This window comes from Sceloporus occidentalis, unplaced genomic scaffold (assembly GCF_023333645.1).
Source record: "Sceloporus occidentalis isolate IW3139 unplaced genomic scaffold, rSceOcc1.0.p SCAF_101, whole genome shotgun sequence".
Classification (NCBI taxonomy): Eukaryota; Metazoa; Chordata; class Lepidosauria; order Squamata; family Phrynosomatidae; genus Sceloporus; species Sceloporus occidentalis.
Window position 1 is genome coordinate 1118343 of NW_028317081.1, and position 17157 is coordinate 1135499.

Consider the following 17157-nt stretch of genomic DNA (forward strand, 5'->3'; position numbering starts at 1 on the left):
CATCGCACAAACCTCAACCAGCTGCCAGAGAGGAGGATCCGGGTCTCCTGCAGCGCTGCGGGGGATCTGGATCTTAGTCTTGTAGTCAGACCTCTTTTTGATGTCTGATTAGAAGACAACCTTAAATATAAGACGAGGGATATTTTTCAGCGCATTTGCTCTGAAAAAAACCCCCCGACTTCTAATCGAAAATATGGTATATATATATATATATATATATATAAATTTATGACTCGGTGGGGGAGTGACAGTATTTTTTGCCACGCTGATGCTCTTTGTTCAGTTTTCATTAGAGCGTAGGTCAGTGTGTCATCAATTAAAGTTCCTCTCCAGGACATGGGTATCCCAGGGGAGTGGGTTTTTTGTTTAACATAAAAACCAGACATATCCCCCCCCAAAAAAAAATGATGACTATTTCCTACATGACGACACGTACAAGGACCTATATAAACCTCTATAAACCCACCTGTTTATAGAAGCTTACAATCTCTATATATTCATTTTTTCACACTTTAATCATCCTCACCCAAGCTTTCCCTTTCCTTTTGTTTCGTTCTCCTATTCTCATTCTCTGTACGCACGCAAAAGCAGGAGAGTCCCTCTTCTCCTCATGTGCCAGTATGTCTTAATCTTATTGTCGAATTGTTACTGTTAATTACCACTGTCCCTGATTGGAAGTCAATGTGATAAGTAAAGGTCAGTTTGGGAAAGTTGACTTGAAGAAAAAATAAGATCATTTGTGGACAGCGATCTTCTTGCCACCTGACCTCATCTCCCCTACAATGTTTGGAATAAACTATCATTTATAATATGATTATTTCTGTGGAATTCCAGGCTTCAGTCTTTCTATAAAATTATTATTAATGACCCAACGAAATACTCACGCCATGTTTGACAGGACTTTTTCGTAACCAGGACTTTTCCCAACTAGACTTTCACCTACTTTTTTTTTTAACTAAATTGAAGGAAAACAAGCGCATGTTTAATTAACATAATTGTCTTAATAGTCATAAAAGGAAAACATTATCGATAATTGCAAAACCCGAGAGATTGATGACTCTCTGCGCACAATTCTTGCCACAAATCTGTCATGGAGTACAATCCCCATTTTATGATGGATACCATTAGTGGTGAATAACAATGTTTATACGTTATGATACAACACAGTAGGCGTCTGGAATCGTGCAGCTTAGCTGTTAAGCAAGAATATGGAATGTTCAGCAACGTTGGACCTCGTCTCCGCAGCGAAATATGTGAAATTATAGATTATCTATAACATTCGTTACGACACAATAGAAATTTATCAGCAAATGTTTTCTACAATGCTTAATTTGATGATCTTCGGAACAAATCTGTATAGCAGAACTTGCTAAATGTAGTCATTTCATTTATTTTTATTACTTATTTTGCTGATTTGTAGACATATCTATCGGTTGATTTTAAATGGTCGTACTAATGGCAGCTAGTAGTCCATCTCACCCGATTTAACGCGCCCTACGTGGGCCGGTTGCTGTCATGTCAAGAAGCCGTTATCATAATGTGTGATCAATATTTTAACCCTTGGATGATCATAAATTATATTTCTCCTGTTGAAACTGCATTTTCCTTTGCTGTCTGTTATGCCATATCTATTTTTATTAAAATATTTTTTTTTCCTTCCTAGTGTAGTGGTTCATTGATTTTGAGACCATTTTCTCAGCTTTTCAAAGTATATTGGTAACCAAATATTTCCCATTATGTCTTCCCCCCCCACAGGACAGTCCGGATTTGGGATGTTAACAATGAAAAGAAGCATAAAAACGTATTCAAGCCACGATCCGCTCAGGGAAAACGTGTCATTCCAACATGCTGCACCTATAGCCGAGATGGCAAGCTTATAGCAGCCGGGTGCCAGGACGGAACTATCCAGATATGGGATCGCAATATGAATGTGAGTGGTTTTTGTTTAGGGAAGATGCGTGGCCTTCAGTGGTCTTGTGAAACCTTGTAATAAGTTAGAAGACTTCGATACGTACACGGGAACCTTCTGCATTAGCTTACCGTGAGACTCTTAAAATATTAACCCTTTAATAGTCTACCGCAAAGCTTCTTTTGTAGTGTAGAGGATTATAATGATACATACACAACGTATAATGGTGTATGTCTGATAAAGAAAGCCTATTCTCAGATCCCAGAAGATCTTTAATTATTTCAAGGATAGGGATCTCAGCAGGCCCGCTTACATGGAACATATCGGGCGTGGGTTGTGAACTGTACACTTCTGAAAATGCTGCGGTGATTCTGTCTTTTGTGTAATTAATTTTCTGTGCTATCTGGAGGGAACATTATTTATTAGCTGCAGTAAAATAAATGTTCTGTCTCGTAAACATTTGTTCGCTGTTCCCATGTAGGGCATCCGTTAAGAACCGTATATTTTTCATAGGCTTCCTAGAGTATCAATTTGAAATGTATATTGGAAATGCACTATATATACTGTATATGTGTGTGTATATATAATATATATATATATTATGATATATATGTGGGTGTGTAATATGTATTCTACTACATTAACAACATGTTGATTTTTTTACATTAATGCTTGAATTACAGAACGTTCTATATGTTGCCTTTACAGAGGGAATATTTCTCATTGAACTAGTAGCAGCCGCTCTGCCATTACACGTGGGCATTTAAGAGGGTGGGAGTGGGGTAGAATTCCATGCGTAGAATGATACCCTGAACACCAGCCGTATATCAAGTTCAAGATAACAAAACATATTCTGGATCCTTATCTGTGTTCTATCTTAAACTCGAAAGACCAGGTTTTAATCCTCATAGCGGATAATTCTGATATTACAAAAATACTACGACCTTGTCTGAAAATAATACAGTTCAAAGAACAGGCAACTCCTGAAACTAACATTATTTCAGTAGAGATTAGTGATGGTTGGTGCGCTTTATCCAGCAGAGTGCATGCTTGAGCAGGACACGTAATACTCTGAAGGTGCTCGATCCAGACAGTTATGGCAGCCAAGACTAGACATTATTATACCAACCTGCGCGGCCGCATATTCTGGCAAAGAGAGGATACGGGGCGAGTTATACCTCTAGGGACTATATGAAGAGTGTGGAAGATCAGGTTTGTAGGTTGCCGTTACGGTTTTGGTGCGATACTGCGGCATATTTTCGGCAGATATATTTAATGGATAATATTTACCCCATACAGCCTTGTTTCTTGTGCTTACTTAATTACAATAATTGGAGTGTAAATACTTCTCATTTCCTCTCATTTTCTTCCTTAAATATGATCATGAATGGGGACAAATGTAAAGTTTTAATGATGAAAATATAGAATTATGGAAACAATGGGCCATCTTCTTCCGATAATGTGTATAGACTCTTAACACAAAATACTGTTAGACCGCAGACACCAGAGGTAGATTCCGTCTCTAATTTATCGCCCAATTATTATCATTATTCTTTATTTATTAAGCAGCAAGAAATTCTGCAGCACTGTACAATTTAATGTACATATACAGAACACGTATACATTAACACATACAGACACATCAGGCGACGAAACCCCTGCCTGTGAGCTGCCATCAAGCTTGTGGTGTTTTATTAACTTTACAAGAGGGGAAGGAGAGACCAGTAAGAGAGTACATTTTTAATGTAAAAAGGGGGAGGGGTTATGACTGTAGGAGCCCATAAGGGGGGGGGGGTTATCACTGTAAGAGGTGAAAGGGGGATACATTATCGCTGTAAGAGGTCAGAGGGGGAGGGGTTATGGGTGTAGGAGGTCAGAGGGGGAGGAGTCGTGACTGTAGGAGCCCATAAGGGGAGGGGTTATCACTGTAAGAGGTGGAAGGGGGATAAGTTATGGCTGTAAGAGGTCAGAGGGGGAGGGGTTATGATTGCAGGAGGTCAGATGGGGAGGAGTTATCGCTGTAGGAGACCAGAAGGGGAGGAGTTATCACTGTAGGAGCCCAGAAGGGGAGGGGGTTATCACTGTAAGAGGTCAGAGAGGGAGAAGTTATGGCTCTAAGAAGTCAGAGGGGGAGAGGTTATGGCACTAGGAGGCTAGTGGGGGAGGAGTTATGGCACTAGGTGGCCAGTGGGGGAGGCTTCCAGCAAAAAAGCAATGTTCAATCAAAAAGGTAAACATTTGGCAAGAAGGAAATGTCCCAATTATAATTATACAAAATACTAATGAATAAACTTGCTTTCAGATCTGCCAAGTAGTCCAAATCAGATTGAAAAACATGTTATGCCTTAGAAGGAGCCTGACTCAAGACGATGGCTTGTAGAGAGTTGGTTTTTATTCCAGGAAAGTAACCAACTTATACCAAACGATTTACAATATTCTACTTCCTGGATCTAAATGCTAAAATACTTTGTAGAACGAATCATAGACCGTAAGGATTTTTAATATGCTACAGAATTCTCATGGATTTGTCACATTTAGAAATTCATTATTAGTTGCCAGCTTTGTCTGCCCCACTGTAAGATTTTATGGGCTTCATCACCAAGTCGGGATCCACTGAAACCTTACCCGAGGTTAAAAAGAATGGGGGGGGGGGCTGCTGCTCACAAGAGCTTACAATCAATTTGTAATGGTTCATATTTAAAAATAATTTCAAAGGCATTTTGGCAGCCAGCATAATATTTCTCCCTTTTACTATTACATCTTCCATAATGGAAAACCGTGACTTATATGGGATAAAGCTTATGTACTTTTATTACATTATACGCGCTTTTGTGATCGTCCCCAGAAAGCTCTAAAGTGAATTTGTATCTGAAGATTTCATCTTGTTCAATCAGTAGATGGCTTTCTAATATCCCTTTTGTGTTGAATGACAAAGGGCTGACAGGCATAGCATACATTCCCAAACATACGTTGCCTTTCGGACACATAATTGGTTTGTTGGGCAATGGGAAATCGTATAGTCAATGTATTCAGTTCAATTGTTTTGTCCTCCATTTTTGTGTAAGTAAGAAACGTCGGGCACACGATTTTACTGGAGTAAAGCATTTCATTAAAAAACTATAATTCCATTAAAAATATACTGTATTTTGAAACATATTCTATTTTATTTATGAGCCTGCAGGGTATTTTTTCCCTTAAAATTATTAATCTTCGGAATAATAGTAAAAAAAAAAACCAAAAAAAACCCTATTTAATTTTAATATATTTACTTAAAATGTAAAATTAAAAATCAAATCTATTTGTAAAGGTTTGGTACGTATTATAATCAGGTGCACAATGTTCACATGACCTCGCGGGACAATGACATTTGAGGAATACATGCCAAAAATGAAACACTTTGACGGCTGCTAAAATACGCACACACGAAAAAGAATAACTATAAAAGATAACTTAATTCCATGCTAAATGGGGGGAAATCCTGTGTGTTTGTATCATGACTTTTACTGTAGTTCAAATCCAGGAGTCACTGATATAAACCAGCAGAAACCCCGAGTGGTGAAATAAGGAAGGGTCATGTTCCAGCTGTATTTTATTTGATATAGGACGCTGGTGACACTCCGCAGGCTGAAACTAGATCCATAAACGAAGCAGCTGTTTTCCTTGAACCCAGATATTTCTCTTGAGATAGCAAACTAGTTTCTGCAACATATATCACAAGCGAAAATGGAAGATACTGTATCACCGAAAATAACATTTCCACATTTCCCGATAAAAAATGGGGGTGCGGGAAAAAAAATAAATGCAGGAATGGAATTCTAAATAACGCTTGTAGCGTCTGTAAAGGTAAGGATTATATGTACAACGTACAAAAGCAATTGATATAGGTATTATATGTATGTATTGTGTGTGTACCTTTCCATTCTCAGGATCTGCATGATTATTCCTCCCCATTCAGTTTTTTTGTGCCCCATTTTTATGTTTCTGATTGCTGCTGTTCATGCAGAAATTGATTAGGTAATTCTGCTTCTGCCACAGACTGAGACCAGTCTCGGCTTCCACGGGAAGGACGTCTTCAAAACAAAGACGCTGATTGGGAAACATTAAAAATAAAACACGTACTTTTTACATATGAATTTATTGATTTTAGGCAAAAGCTATGACGGTGACGGTTCTCCTATTCTGCAAATAGTCGTTTCCTTTGACACATAAGGGCCGCGCATCTTAATAATTGTCAGAGCTGACGGTCATGCTCCATTATTACACGAGATGAAAGCATTGCTACTTTGGTACATAGCTAGTGGATGACAACGATGCCTCTTTAGCGCATGCCAACAAGCTGACAACAATTCTACGTCTTTAATACTTAGCAGCGCGCTGACAACAATTCTTTGTCTTTGGTACATAGCAGCGAGCTGACAATGCATCGTTGGTACATAACAGAAAGCTGACTAACGGTGTTTTCTATGTAACAAGGAGCTGACACATTTGCTCCATTACGAGATGACTAGGAGTTTACACAACTATGTATTACCATCTGCTTTCTGGTGTTGTATGAAAAGTAGTCTACTACCTCCTCTTGTCATTTGTTATCCATATTAGATATTTAATAGCGTGACAGCACAGATATTTATTACCTCTAAACATTGCGGGTTGGACCTGAATATACAGTGGGTCAGAATTCTAGTGGTCAGTGGGTAGCGGTACTGCCTAAACAAAAAAGATATGATGTGGTATCTTCAGAAAGAGGGGGTTTGGCTTGTTACATAGGAATGCTATGATTTTTCTCTCCAAAAATAACAATTGGACATTTTACTATATACTGTAGCATTCATTGTGATTTTAGGTGGAATTTATCCTTTAAGGCTTATGGCAGGGTCTTTGTGAAAATGAGGATCTTGCAACAAGGACTAAAGTAAAACTGTTTAATTTACAGTTTAATCGGCGAGGTGACTTATTGCTCTTTTGAGCTATGTGCTTCCAAGGAGACCCACAGACAACGTTCCCCAAATTGCCTTTTTATTTTTAATTTATTTTAATGCTCTATTGAAAGCAGGAAGTGTAAGCGTTTACAATTACGTTTCCGTGTCTTTTGGTGGGGTTAGAAGCCTTTGACAGTACATTGATAAAACATTGGTCAGGCATTAATTGGAATTCCGCTAGCCATTTAGGAACACGCGTCACGTCTTTCCTGTTTGTTTTAATTTATAACTATTGTATCCAGATTATCACAATATCTAGGTCAGGTTTATGACATCATTACCTAGAATTTTATTACCTAGGGCCGGTGAATTATTTAAGAATATCCGAGGATCTAGAAGTGTGGACAGGTAGGGGAGTCCGTTCTACTGGAGACAGCCTGCAGGGAGCAGGGTCTGTCAGCTAAACGCAGGCCTCCTCTTTCCATACTTTAGATGACACATCCTACCCAAGGGTTTTAGATCTTTACCCACCATCTGGATTTAAGTTATTTGAACAAAGGTTAAGTTTTGGACCTAATATACATTTAACATGAAAATAGGGCGAGAGTCTTTCTTAATAAGTTTATATGGTGGCACCATCCTTGTTTACTGTATATTGTACATGGCTAACTGTGTCTTCTTGCTGGAGTATTACAATGGTTTTGACCCTTTTTAGTGTCCTCAAGAGGTTCGTAATTATACTGTCCTCCAAACTTCCGTTTTAGAGAAGAAACCTCTGTGTGTTTCTTCTTTGTCTAGGATATGAGGTAATTATGTATCCAAACTGACTTCGACCCTTTACGGTATGAGAACTTTATGAGAACATTTCTTAGTCCATATCAGTTGACCCCCTAATCCATCCGGCAGGTGCCTTTTTGGGCAAACCAGAACCATGCAGTTAGTATAGGACAATTTAATGGGGTTGGGGTGTCCGCCATGTTCTATTACTAGAAATCAGATCAAAAACATGTCTTCAAAAATATTGTGGTTTTCTTTTGAAAACATTTCTAGGTTTTGCATATATCTCAGCTGCATATTAGCCATTTGTGTTCTGGCTTTCTTCCCTACTAGAAAAGCAATCTTGCTTCTTATCATACTGCCTGCGGTAAACAACAAAATCGCAAAGACTTACACTCTAAATAATGAAAGTCTACGGTGGCATGGGCTACATTAGCATATCTATGAAGAAATCAGCTCAATGTGATGTTTGAGCAAGGAAAGCCACCCAAATATCACATGGTCTTCAAACAATGGCGGCCTCCATGTCTGCAGATAAAGGGAGTTTATTGGAACAAAATAGGTTTTTATCAATGCCAACCGGCATTACTCTCTATCTATAGCGCTGGGTTATATACTCAAAAATATTTTTTCATGGGATTTCCCTTGTAAAAGACTTCTGCTCCTCTTATGGATTCAATCACCTGAAAATATAGCGTGTGCTTTTCTTCTCACGACTCAGAACTGCTTTGCTAATTTATCTTAATTGAATCCAGTGCTCTGATGCTAGTGGATGTGCTACTAATGCAGCCTTTCCTGGTTTCGTTGAACGACCCATTAAGAAACCGTATTCTTTATTTGAAAATTGAAACAAAAGTTAACGGAGCCGATCCTTTTCCCTCCGAGGATCCCAGGGAAACAATTTACTAACAAGGAAGGCGTTGCATTCGATTGAAAGCACTCCGAGCCTGAGAAACTCGGGGTACTTCTGCTCCCCGGGGATTTTTCCTACAGTAGGTTTTCAGACACACCACAGAAACCTCTGCTCTAAGAAAACACAAGAAGGTAAACTGATTAGGACAGTCCGCCGGGACACACATAATTTATTGAGCTGTGTCCAGTTAGCGGCCTTGGAATTATTATCATTTGATTAATGCCTTTGTTTTATGGAGCACATGACGGATGTTTAGCAAAGGTTTCTGGTCGGCTTCAGCAAGCCAGTGCGGTGCTGTGAATTAAAATGCTTAATGTTGGTGTGTTTGCCTTAACTCTGTCGGGGATGTAAAGAATGTGTGAAATAACATGGCTTGTAGACTGTTAGGGCATCTGGCTGGATCCAAGTGTGAATTTATTAGGCTTTGGTGGGAATCATTTTTCATGCTATAGCAATGGCACTTGTCACCCTTTCTACACATCTCTGATGGGTTATAGAAACCCTACTTGTGGGGCTATGCAAATAAATGAAAATAATTTGTAACAGACAGCAAACCAAAAACATAGTAAGGGTTAAAGTCTTATAGCTGGTGGACAACCTGGACCATTATCTGCGGGCAGATTCCATGTTTCTGATGGTACTTATTCCTTATCTTACCTTTATGGTGGTCTTTGGGCTTAGAGCTAGGGAGGGATTTGCCCTTTCCAATTGCTGTTTGATAATAATAATAATGTTTCTCAACCAATTTCACACATGGCATTCATGTAACGTTTATAAATTTGGCCTTAAACATATTATTTCTCCAAATAATGCGTATGTATATATATATACATACATACATACATATAATAATAAGCCAAGGTAGCATTTTGGAAAGAAAATTCATAGAAATAAGTCTATTTCTATTTTCATTTTCTTATATAAAACATGCTTGGGGGGTTTTAAAAATGTAAAAGGTAATTTAATAACAGGAACAAAAAAATCTAAATACATGCTGTTGGGCTTTATTTTTACCGTAGAAGGTATTGGCCCTTTAAAAGTAGATTTTTTTTTTTCTTTCAATTTTCAAAAGAAATGTAAATATTAAATCAGGGCTTTAGTATTTCCATGTAGTTTTGGATTTAATCAAACTATTAATATTTGTGTTGGCACCTGAAGTAGTTTTTAAATGGAAAACAAGGCACCAGTTAAGAGAAGACTCATTTTTTAAGCCATTAATAGATAATTTAAATATTTTTCATATAAGCAGTTTTTCCCAAACATTTTTACTATTATTCTTAATGTTATGTATTTATAAACATAACGAATAATTCTGTCTGCCATATAAGGCAAAATGTTTGGTTATATTATATCATTAAGTTCTTGCTAATTTAATGGGTCGGTAAAGCTTTAAAATAACTTTTGGTTTTAACTAAGATGCACATCGTTTTCAGCATCTGGAGAGGGCATCTAGGGTCATTTCAGCCATCACTTTAATGCATATTAAGCGTCTCTCTTAAATTAACATTTCTTCCCCTTGCAAATGTATGGCGGTACCTACCCCATGCATTTGCACCCCCCCCCAGCTCCTTGACTACGTTAAGTCCAACACATCTCCTTTTTACCGTGCGTGGTACTCACCACCATCCACCTCCTGTGCTGGGTCGTCTGAGATTTGAGGAGGTACCGGGAATCGGACCTCAATTAGTTCATGCACAGAAAGTGCTCCCATTTATTTAAATGGGATCTCTTTTCTGCCAAAGATTGCCTGCTTCATGGAGACAAAACAGGCCCCTTATGTAGACAGTGGAGGAGGTGGTACGCTGCTTTGTCTTCTAAACGAAGTGTGTGTTTTTCTTAATTTTATTTCTAACAGGCAAATAATGCATATTAAAGTACATACAAAATTATGTTATTTATACTTGTGGTTTTATGGGCCATTAGAATGTTCCTTATAAGATCCTCGCTACTGATCTAGGTAAAGATTGCATTGCAGCGAGTGATCCCTGTCTGTCTGCTTACGCATAGAACGGGTCACCCTTAGAAAAGTTTGGAACTGTTTTCCACGCAGACGTAGATAGGCAACTACTTTCACCCTCCCCATGCCCGAAGCCCTTTATGAATCAACGCCTCACAGTTTACACTAAACGCAAGGCTGGATTCACGGGACTTGAGGGCGATCGGTAATAATGCAGACGGACCTGTGGCGAGTCAGAAACATTTCTACATTTCTCCTCCTACGCGGATCCATCTGCATTATTCTGGCCTGGAGCACTACCCCCACAACAGGACGGGGCCGCGACAGCCGGCCTCTTCCCCCATTCCTCCAATCGGGTGAGAGGGTGTGCGCCGAGACTTCCCCCTATTACGACAGTACACGGAAGAGCCAGGATAATGCAGGGGAGAGCCGGGAGAAGAAAAAGGAGAATAACAAGAAGCTGCCGAGAAGAAGACTGGGAGGCTGAAACATGGAAGCAGTCGTCAGAGAGACATTGAGTGTGAGAGAGGGTGACAATAGCGAATTTTGTTTCCGAATTAAAACATTTAAATATATATCTATATATGGGTACAGTAAAAATTAGTGGAATCACCCAAAGTACCCTCAGTAAAGAATAGGTTAAGAATAGGTTAAAATATTATGTTAAAAACAAAACTCTCAAACACATTCAAGTAACACGGACACGTTTTTATGTTCAATGTCCTTATCTATGAAATATGATGATTTTGTGCTATACTGGGCAAAGTTTCTAAGAACACCAGCGAACATGAAGACCTTCAAAGTACCGTATTGGCTCGGATATAGGCCGTCCTCGTATACAGGCCGCCCCCTAAAAGTTTGGTGCTTTTTTAAAGAAAAAGTTTTTTTCTTTAAAAAAGCACCGAAAAACATGCTAGCACTCTTCCCCCCCGAGATATGCTGCCACTGTCCCCCCCCCCCCCGAGATATGCTGCCACTGTCCTCCCCCCCCCGAGATATGCTGCCACTGTCCTCCCCCCCCGAGATATGCTGCCACTGTCCTCCCCCCCCGAGATATGCTGCCACTGTCCTCCCCCCCCGAGATATGCTGCCACTGTCCCCCCCCCCGAGATATGCTGCCACTGCCCCCCCCCCCGAGATATGCTGCCACTGTCCTCCCCCCCCCGAGATGGGTAGCCAACTAACAATATAAATATGTAGCATACAGGAGAAATAGAACTATGGGGCATTTTATAGACAAATTGTCCCATGCCAGGTTTTCCTAAATCTTTATTTTTACACCTATATACACCATATGTATTATTGGTTTTTTTTTGTCACTTAGCCCCTTAGAACTAAATAATACATCCATTAAAAGTGGTCACAAACGCCATTACAATATGTCCTGGGTTTTTTGCTTCAGTTTTTCTAACGATACATAAGAGATAAGGCTGTCTGCTGACATCTTGGATCCCCCTTTGCCAGCATTACCAACACTGAGCTGAGAGCGTACCGGCGCTCTAATGGAGCTTTAATGCCAGCACCAACATGGCGCGAAGGATCCCTCAGTAACATGGATGATACCGTGTTGGGGTCTCTGATGACCACCCTGTCTCCGATCAGACTTAATGCTTTGCTGTGTTACCTGCCTAGCTTTAATACAGAAATACAGTTATTTAAAGACAAAACCCTTACTATCTATACATTGTAAAACACTTGTTGACATTCCAACTAGTTCTTTTGTACCTGGGGCAAACTGTCACTGTAAAAACAAAAAAAATCAGGCCATTCATAGTGCTATCCACGGAACTTAACAGAAACGCTAATTTAGTGTATGTTTCTTTTAATTCCCAATCTTCTGTTTATACTCTACAGCCATTATTTACCAAAAAGTAATCAAGGTGTCAATATTCCCTGCATATTTCCCTGAAGATATCCCACCTGCATTGACCTGTCCACATTCCCAACAAATGGAACTTTTAGCAGAGATTGGAATTTTTCACTTGCTTTTGTTTGGAATCTCCCGATCTTCTAAACAGAGCTCCCTGTTGAACGTCAGGCACGTGAAAGGGTTAATTGGAATAGCATACGCAAATTAACTTTTTTTGGGCTTCGGCTTGAGCAAACGTGCGGAGTAAAGCCTGTGAAAAATTACCGTTCATTTCCTTAATACAATATTTGACGATGAGCACCTGCGGCAAATGGATTTTGTTTTGAGCTCAAAGCCTTGCATATACTTAAATCTTTGAATAAAAGCACAATGTATTTCATTCTCCCACATTATTGCTAAGAGAAATTGACATTAATACTTAGAGATCACTTTAGTCTGCAAAATATATGGGAAGCATGTACGTCAATGGGTGTTGATGTTGGTTTCTATGTTTTGGAACTTATTGCTATGACATGGGATTTGCCTTGTTGTTGGAGCTAAACAGTGACATGGCTGGGAACAGTTTAAAAGAAGAGGTAACATGTTGCAATGTTATGTTCTAGTGGCCCCCGGCTCTGGACTTTGAGTCCTCTCTAACCTCAGGCAGGCAGTGTGATCAGTCTTTCTGACGGACCCATCTGTAATAATTAGAGAAACCTTGTTGGGGAGCATTGCTTCTTGGACCTGCAGGATGGGAGTACAGAGCATGGCTTCTTATGTGGGATCTGAGATGAAGACCTAGTTAGTTAAGACTAACCCCGTCCCAAACGTCTACCATTCTAGCGTAGGATTGCCTCGTTCCCTGTGACGTGGTGTGAGAGTGTGGGATCGGTGCCTCCACTAGCATAGCCTACTTATGTGTATGGCCTCATAGGAAACATTATGATATTGCCCCCAATCCCAGCGTTATGTCTCATTATCTTATGGTTTCCAAAAACGAGTGCTGAGACCAGTCTGTTGGAGGCACAGATATCATTCACCCTCATGCTTTGCCTCTCTAACTGCTCAATGCTTGGAGGCTAGCAGGCCAACAGGTGCAGGCAAACCAACAAACAGGAGAACCACAACATTATTTTCATACTATTACCTTATCCACATTTTCAGTCACAAAAGGCACCGTAAAAACCATATATCAAGACACACTAGCCGCTCCATCATTATTATAATGAGTATTATGTTATTATGGCCCTCTAGTTTTCACATGCAGCTTGGACCAAATGATTAATGGTATTATGTCCTGCGTCTGAATGATACGCAGGCTCCACATTTAAGAACGTCTATACCACCACCTAATCAGATAAAGAACGCATGATTGAGGTTCTCCCACCTTTCAAACCAGGAATGACCTTCTGTACAGAAGACACCTTAAATCTCTTTTCAAGATGATGGTGGCAGTGTATTGTTTGGACGTCTCTTTAATTCTGTCCTCAAGCTACCCCTGTTTGTCATGTGAAGCCCCCAGGCAGTATCATGCCATTGGTTTTCTGAAGTTAATGTGGTAAGTCTGGTTGGGACCAGGTATAAAAGTAGTTGTATGTTTGGAGATTGTTGCAAGGTGACATTGGTTTAATTTTGGTAAAAAGTAAAGAAAAAATAATGTATTCCCCCCCACATGTCCGTTAGGATTAGTAGAACTGCTAATGCTGCTTAATGGCTTTGCATGCCGTGTCTGAGTGATTTTGATTTTCCGTCGGTTGTTCAGGTGGATTGGACGTTGCGTTTTCAAATTCCGCTACAGATTCTCAATAGGATTGAGATCAGGACTGGTCCACACTAGGACATTTTTTATTATTATTATTATTATTAAACCCAGGCCCACACTGGATGTCTGGCACACTGTGGCCAATAAAATCGTAGCGTGTCTCCGCACAGATCCAGCTATCGGCCGCTCTCACGTTATCAGACGGCCACTGGCTTTAAAGTGGCAGAACCACATCGCCAGTCAAGCTCTGCTGGAGCCCCTCCAGTGTGGCTTTCATCTTTGTTTGGACTCCATACCTTCCCCGCTCAGATGTGTAGAGTGAAGCTTCAGAAGAGTTTAAATTTAATTTTAATAAAGTCATGAATGGATATTAAAGTCCCTTTTAAGTATTTTACTTTCATGTATGGTGGGGGTGATTGGGGGCAGCATACTGTCCCTTTAACAAGTCTGTGCCATTCTATCGAAAGCTGAAGGTTTTGTTTTTTTCTCTGAGACCTTAGAGTCCCAAATGGTTAGCATCAGGACGGAGATCTAATCTGGCCTGCGCTGCGCATCTCTTTAAATTTATTGTCTAATGCACAGTTCCTTCCATTTATATTGGACAATGTAACACACAAGTCCTCTCTTACGCCTGTCACAGGTCTGGTGTTCTTCAGATCTGTGTTCTTCATCATGGCTCAGAGTTCAGATTTTTTCTTTATTTTTGAATGTTCTTGGAAAGGACATTTGGAAACATATTGTTACTGTCTAGTCGGGGAGTAAAGACTCGCGTACCTCTAGACATATGTGAATTGACTCACTTTTTATATTCTTTAGGCGGAAAATATATAACTGTTTTTGCTCTGTTAGTTCTCAGTTGCACCTTCACGTGAATAAACGTCAGAGCTGTCTTTTAAATAAGAAAAGCCGTAAGAATTTACATTTAAAAGGAAACCTTCACGGCTTTTAGGGTGAATACTTTAATTTATTTAAACTACTTTAAACTTTTGTTCATTAATAACTGTGGCATAATAAGCATTATATAATCAATGTTCAGGCCAGTCCCTTCATCCCACCCTTACAGAGGCTGCTTAACAGTTGGGCAGAGTTACTTTTATGGGGAGGAATAATTATTCTATACCATTACATAGGCTTATTTAGTGCATAGAAAATGAAATGTTTAGTAGCGGCACATCCATTTTAATGATACATTCTTATAGTTGACTAAAAAAAAGTCTAGTTCTGTGGATTCTAGTTACAGCAAAAATAAGTGGCAGTCTTATTCATAGTCTTATTCATATATATATAAATATGAGAAGTAGTGCCTTCACAGTTACTTCAAGCACGGTGGCCAAATGAGATCCAGACATTGCCCGCAAGGGCTTTATATTGTTTACAGCCAAAATATAAGTTATAAAGAACTATTGCGGAGTAGAGAATTTTTGGGAAGTTTTAAAATTTGTTGTTAATTTTATGTATTTATTTTTTTTAGAAAAAATAGCCTTTTCTATGATTTCCAAATGTTGAGCAGGTTTTAAATGCAAGTTGTTAACAGGCTATATATGGCTACTGGCGGGTGGCAGGGCTTGCACGAGTATGTGAGAGCAAACAGTCTCCTTGTTCAGAGATTGAAGATACTGGTGGCCTCCTATTGAATCCCAACAAGTTCCCAGGTGTGGCTATATATATGTATATATATGTGTGTGTATATATATATATATATATATATATATATATAAAAACAAATACAAAAAGGAAGCACTCACCTGAACTAGCATTAATTATAAGGGGGTGCTGCTGAAGACCAAAATCATACACAATCTCTAAAACAGCGCACACACATCAAATAGATTATAAACTCTCATGACTGTAGTTAAAACTACTTAAAAACACCTTTCTAAGATGAAGCTCTGACCAGGCTTTTGGTTCAGCTCCCCTCCCCACCACAGGTGCTCCATTTGTGAGGTCCTTGGAAACCTATAGATTGCAGGAGTGTCTGTGTTTAGGGAGGCCTTTTGGCTCCTGGTAAGCAATGTACTTGCAAAGATTTAGCTCCATATAAGTAACAGTATTTAGCGTTAGGACCCACCTACATTGGAGTACTTTGGCGTAGTGGTGGGCTTAGCATAATATGGCCATATAATGTGACTAAAACTAGTTTTAACTACAGCCATGAGAGTTTATAATCTATTTGATGTGTGTGCGCTGATTTAGAGATTTAGATATATATATATATAACATGTATAGAGATCACAATGCCAGAAGCGGGAGCCATGTCTCTTTGGAGACCCCACGTTCTACAGCAGCCACAGAAACTACCAGGATGAAGACTCCAAAATCCAGATACTCGCACGCTCTCTCGCTATTTGAAGACAACGTGGAGATTGCTATGCGTTCAGATTCCAAGAATACGACTGCATTCTCAACAACCTTTGCATAGAAAAAACATCCAAAGGGAAATTAATATTGTTTTGTTCATGTTAAGGACAAGGCACATCTCTTTTATGGGATCCATTTGTTGGTTTGGATTGTTTTCAGTTGGAGTTTTACTCGGTCCTGTTTAAGCTTTAGGTTTATGGGAGCCGTGTTGGCAGTATAGCTTTTATTCTTGTACAGCAGTTGCGTGCTCTTTCTGGTAACCGTTATATTACCCTGATGTGTTTCATATAGAATACCATCAAGCTTGGGCCATTACTAGACCGTGAACACTGGTTTATGAACCCATGATCTAGTGAAAGAGGATCCCTGCAGTGCCGATATGTACCCCATGTGGTAATATAGAATGGAACCTTGATATTCTCTCCTCACCATGTTGTGTTCAATAACACTTTATTAATAAATATATATTCCAGTTTTTCTTGCCGTTTGCAGTAGTTTTGGTCGAGTTAGCTGTGTTGGGGTGCTTATACCCCATTAAAGAAAATGTACCGTGGCACGTTTTCCGTGTATCAATTATATTTATATATTTTAATGCATTTTTTTATACATTTGCGTGCCAGGCTTAGTGGTTTGATTGCGTTGTTGAGTTAATATTTAGCATGTTCCGACACATTTTGTGTTTATAAAATCAGCGCCCTGCTTCTTATTCATGA

The 17157-nt window shown here is 39.4% G+C and overlaps 1 protein-coding gene across 1 annotated transcript in view; it reads left to right on the forward strand.

Moving 5' to 3' along the window:
- LOC149283774 (WD repeat-containing protein 70-like) overlaps positions 1-17157 on the forward strand; it is a 106670-nt gene that overhangs the window by 60402 nt on the left and 29111 nt on the right. Inside the window, exon 9 of the mRNA XM_089497275.1 lies at positions 1756-1930. Coding sequence (XP_089353401.1) covers positions 1756-1930 — 175 coding nt within the window. The remainder of the gene's footprint in view (positions 1-1755; positions 1931-17157) is intronic.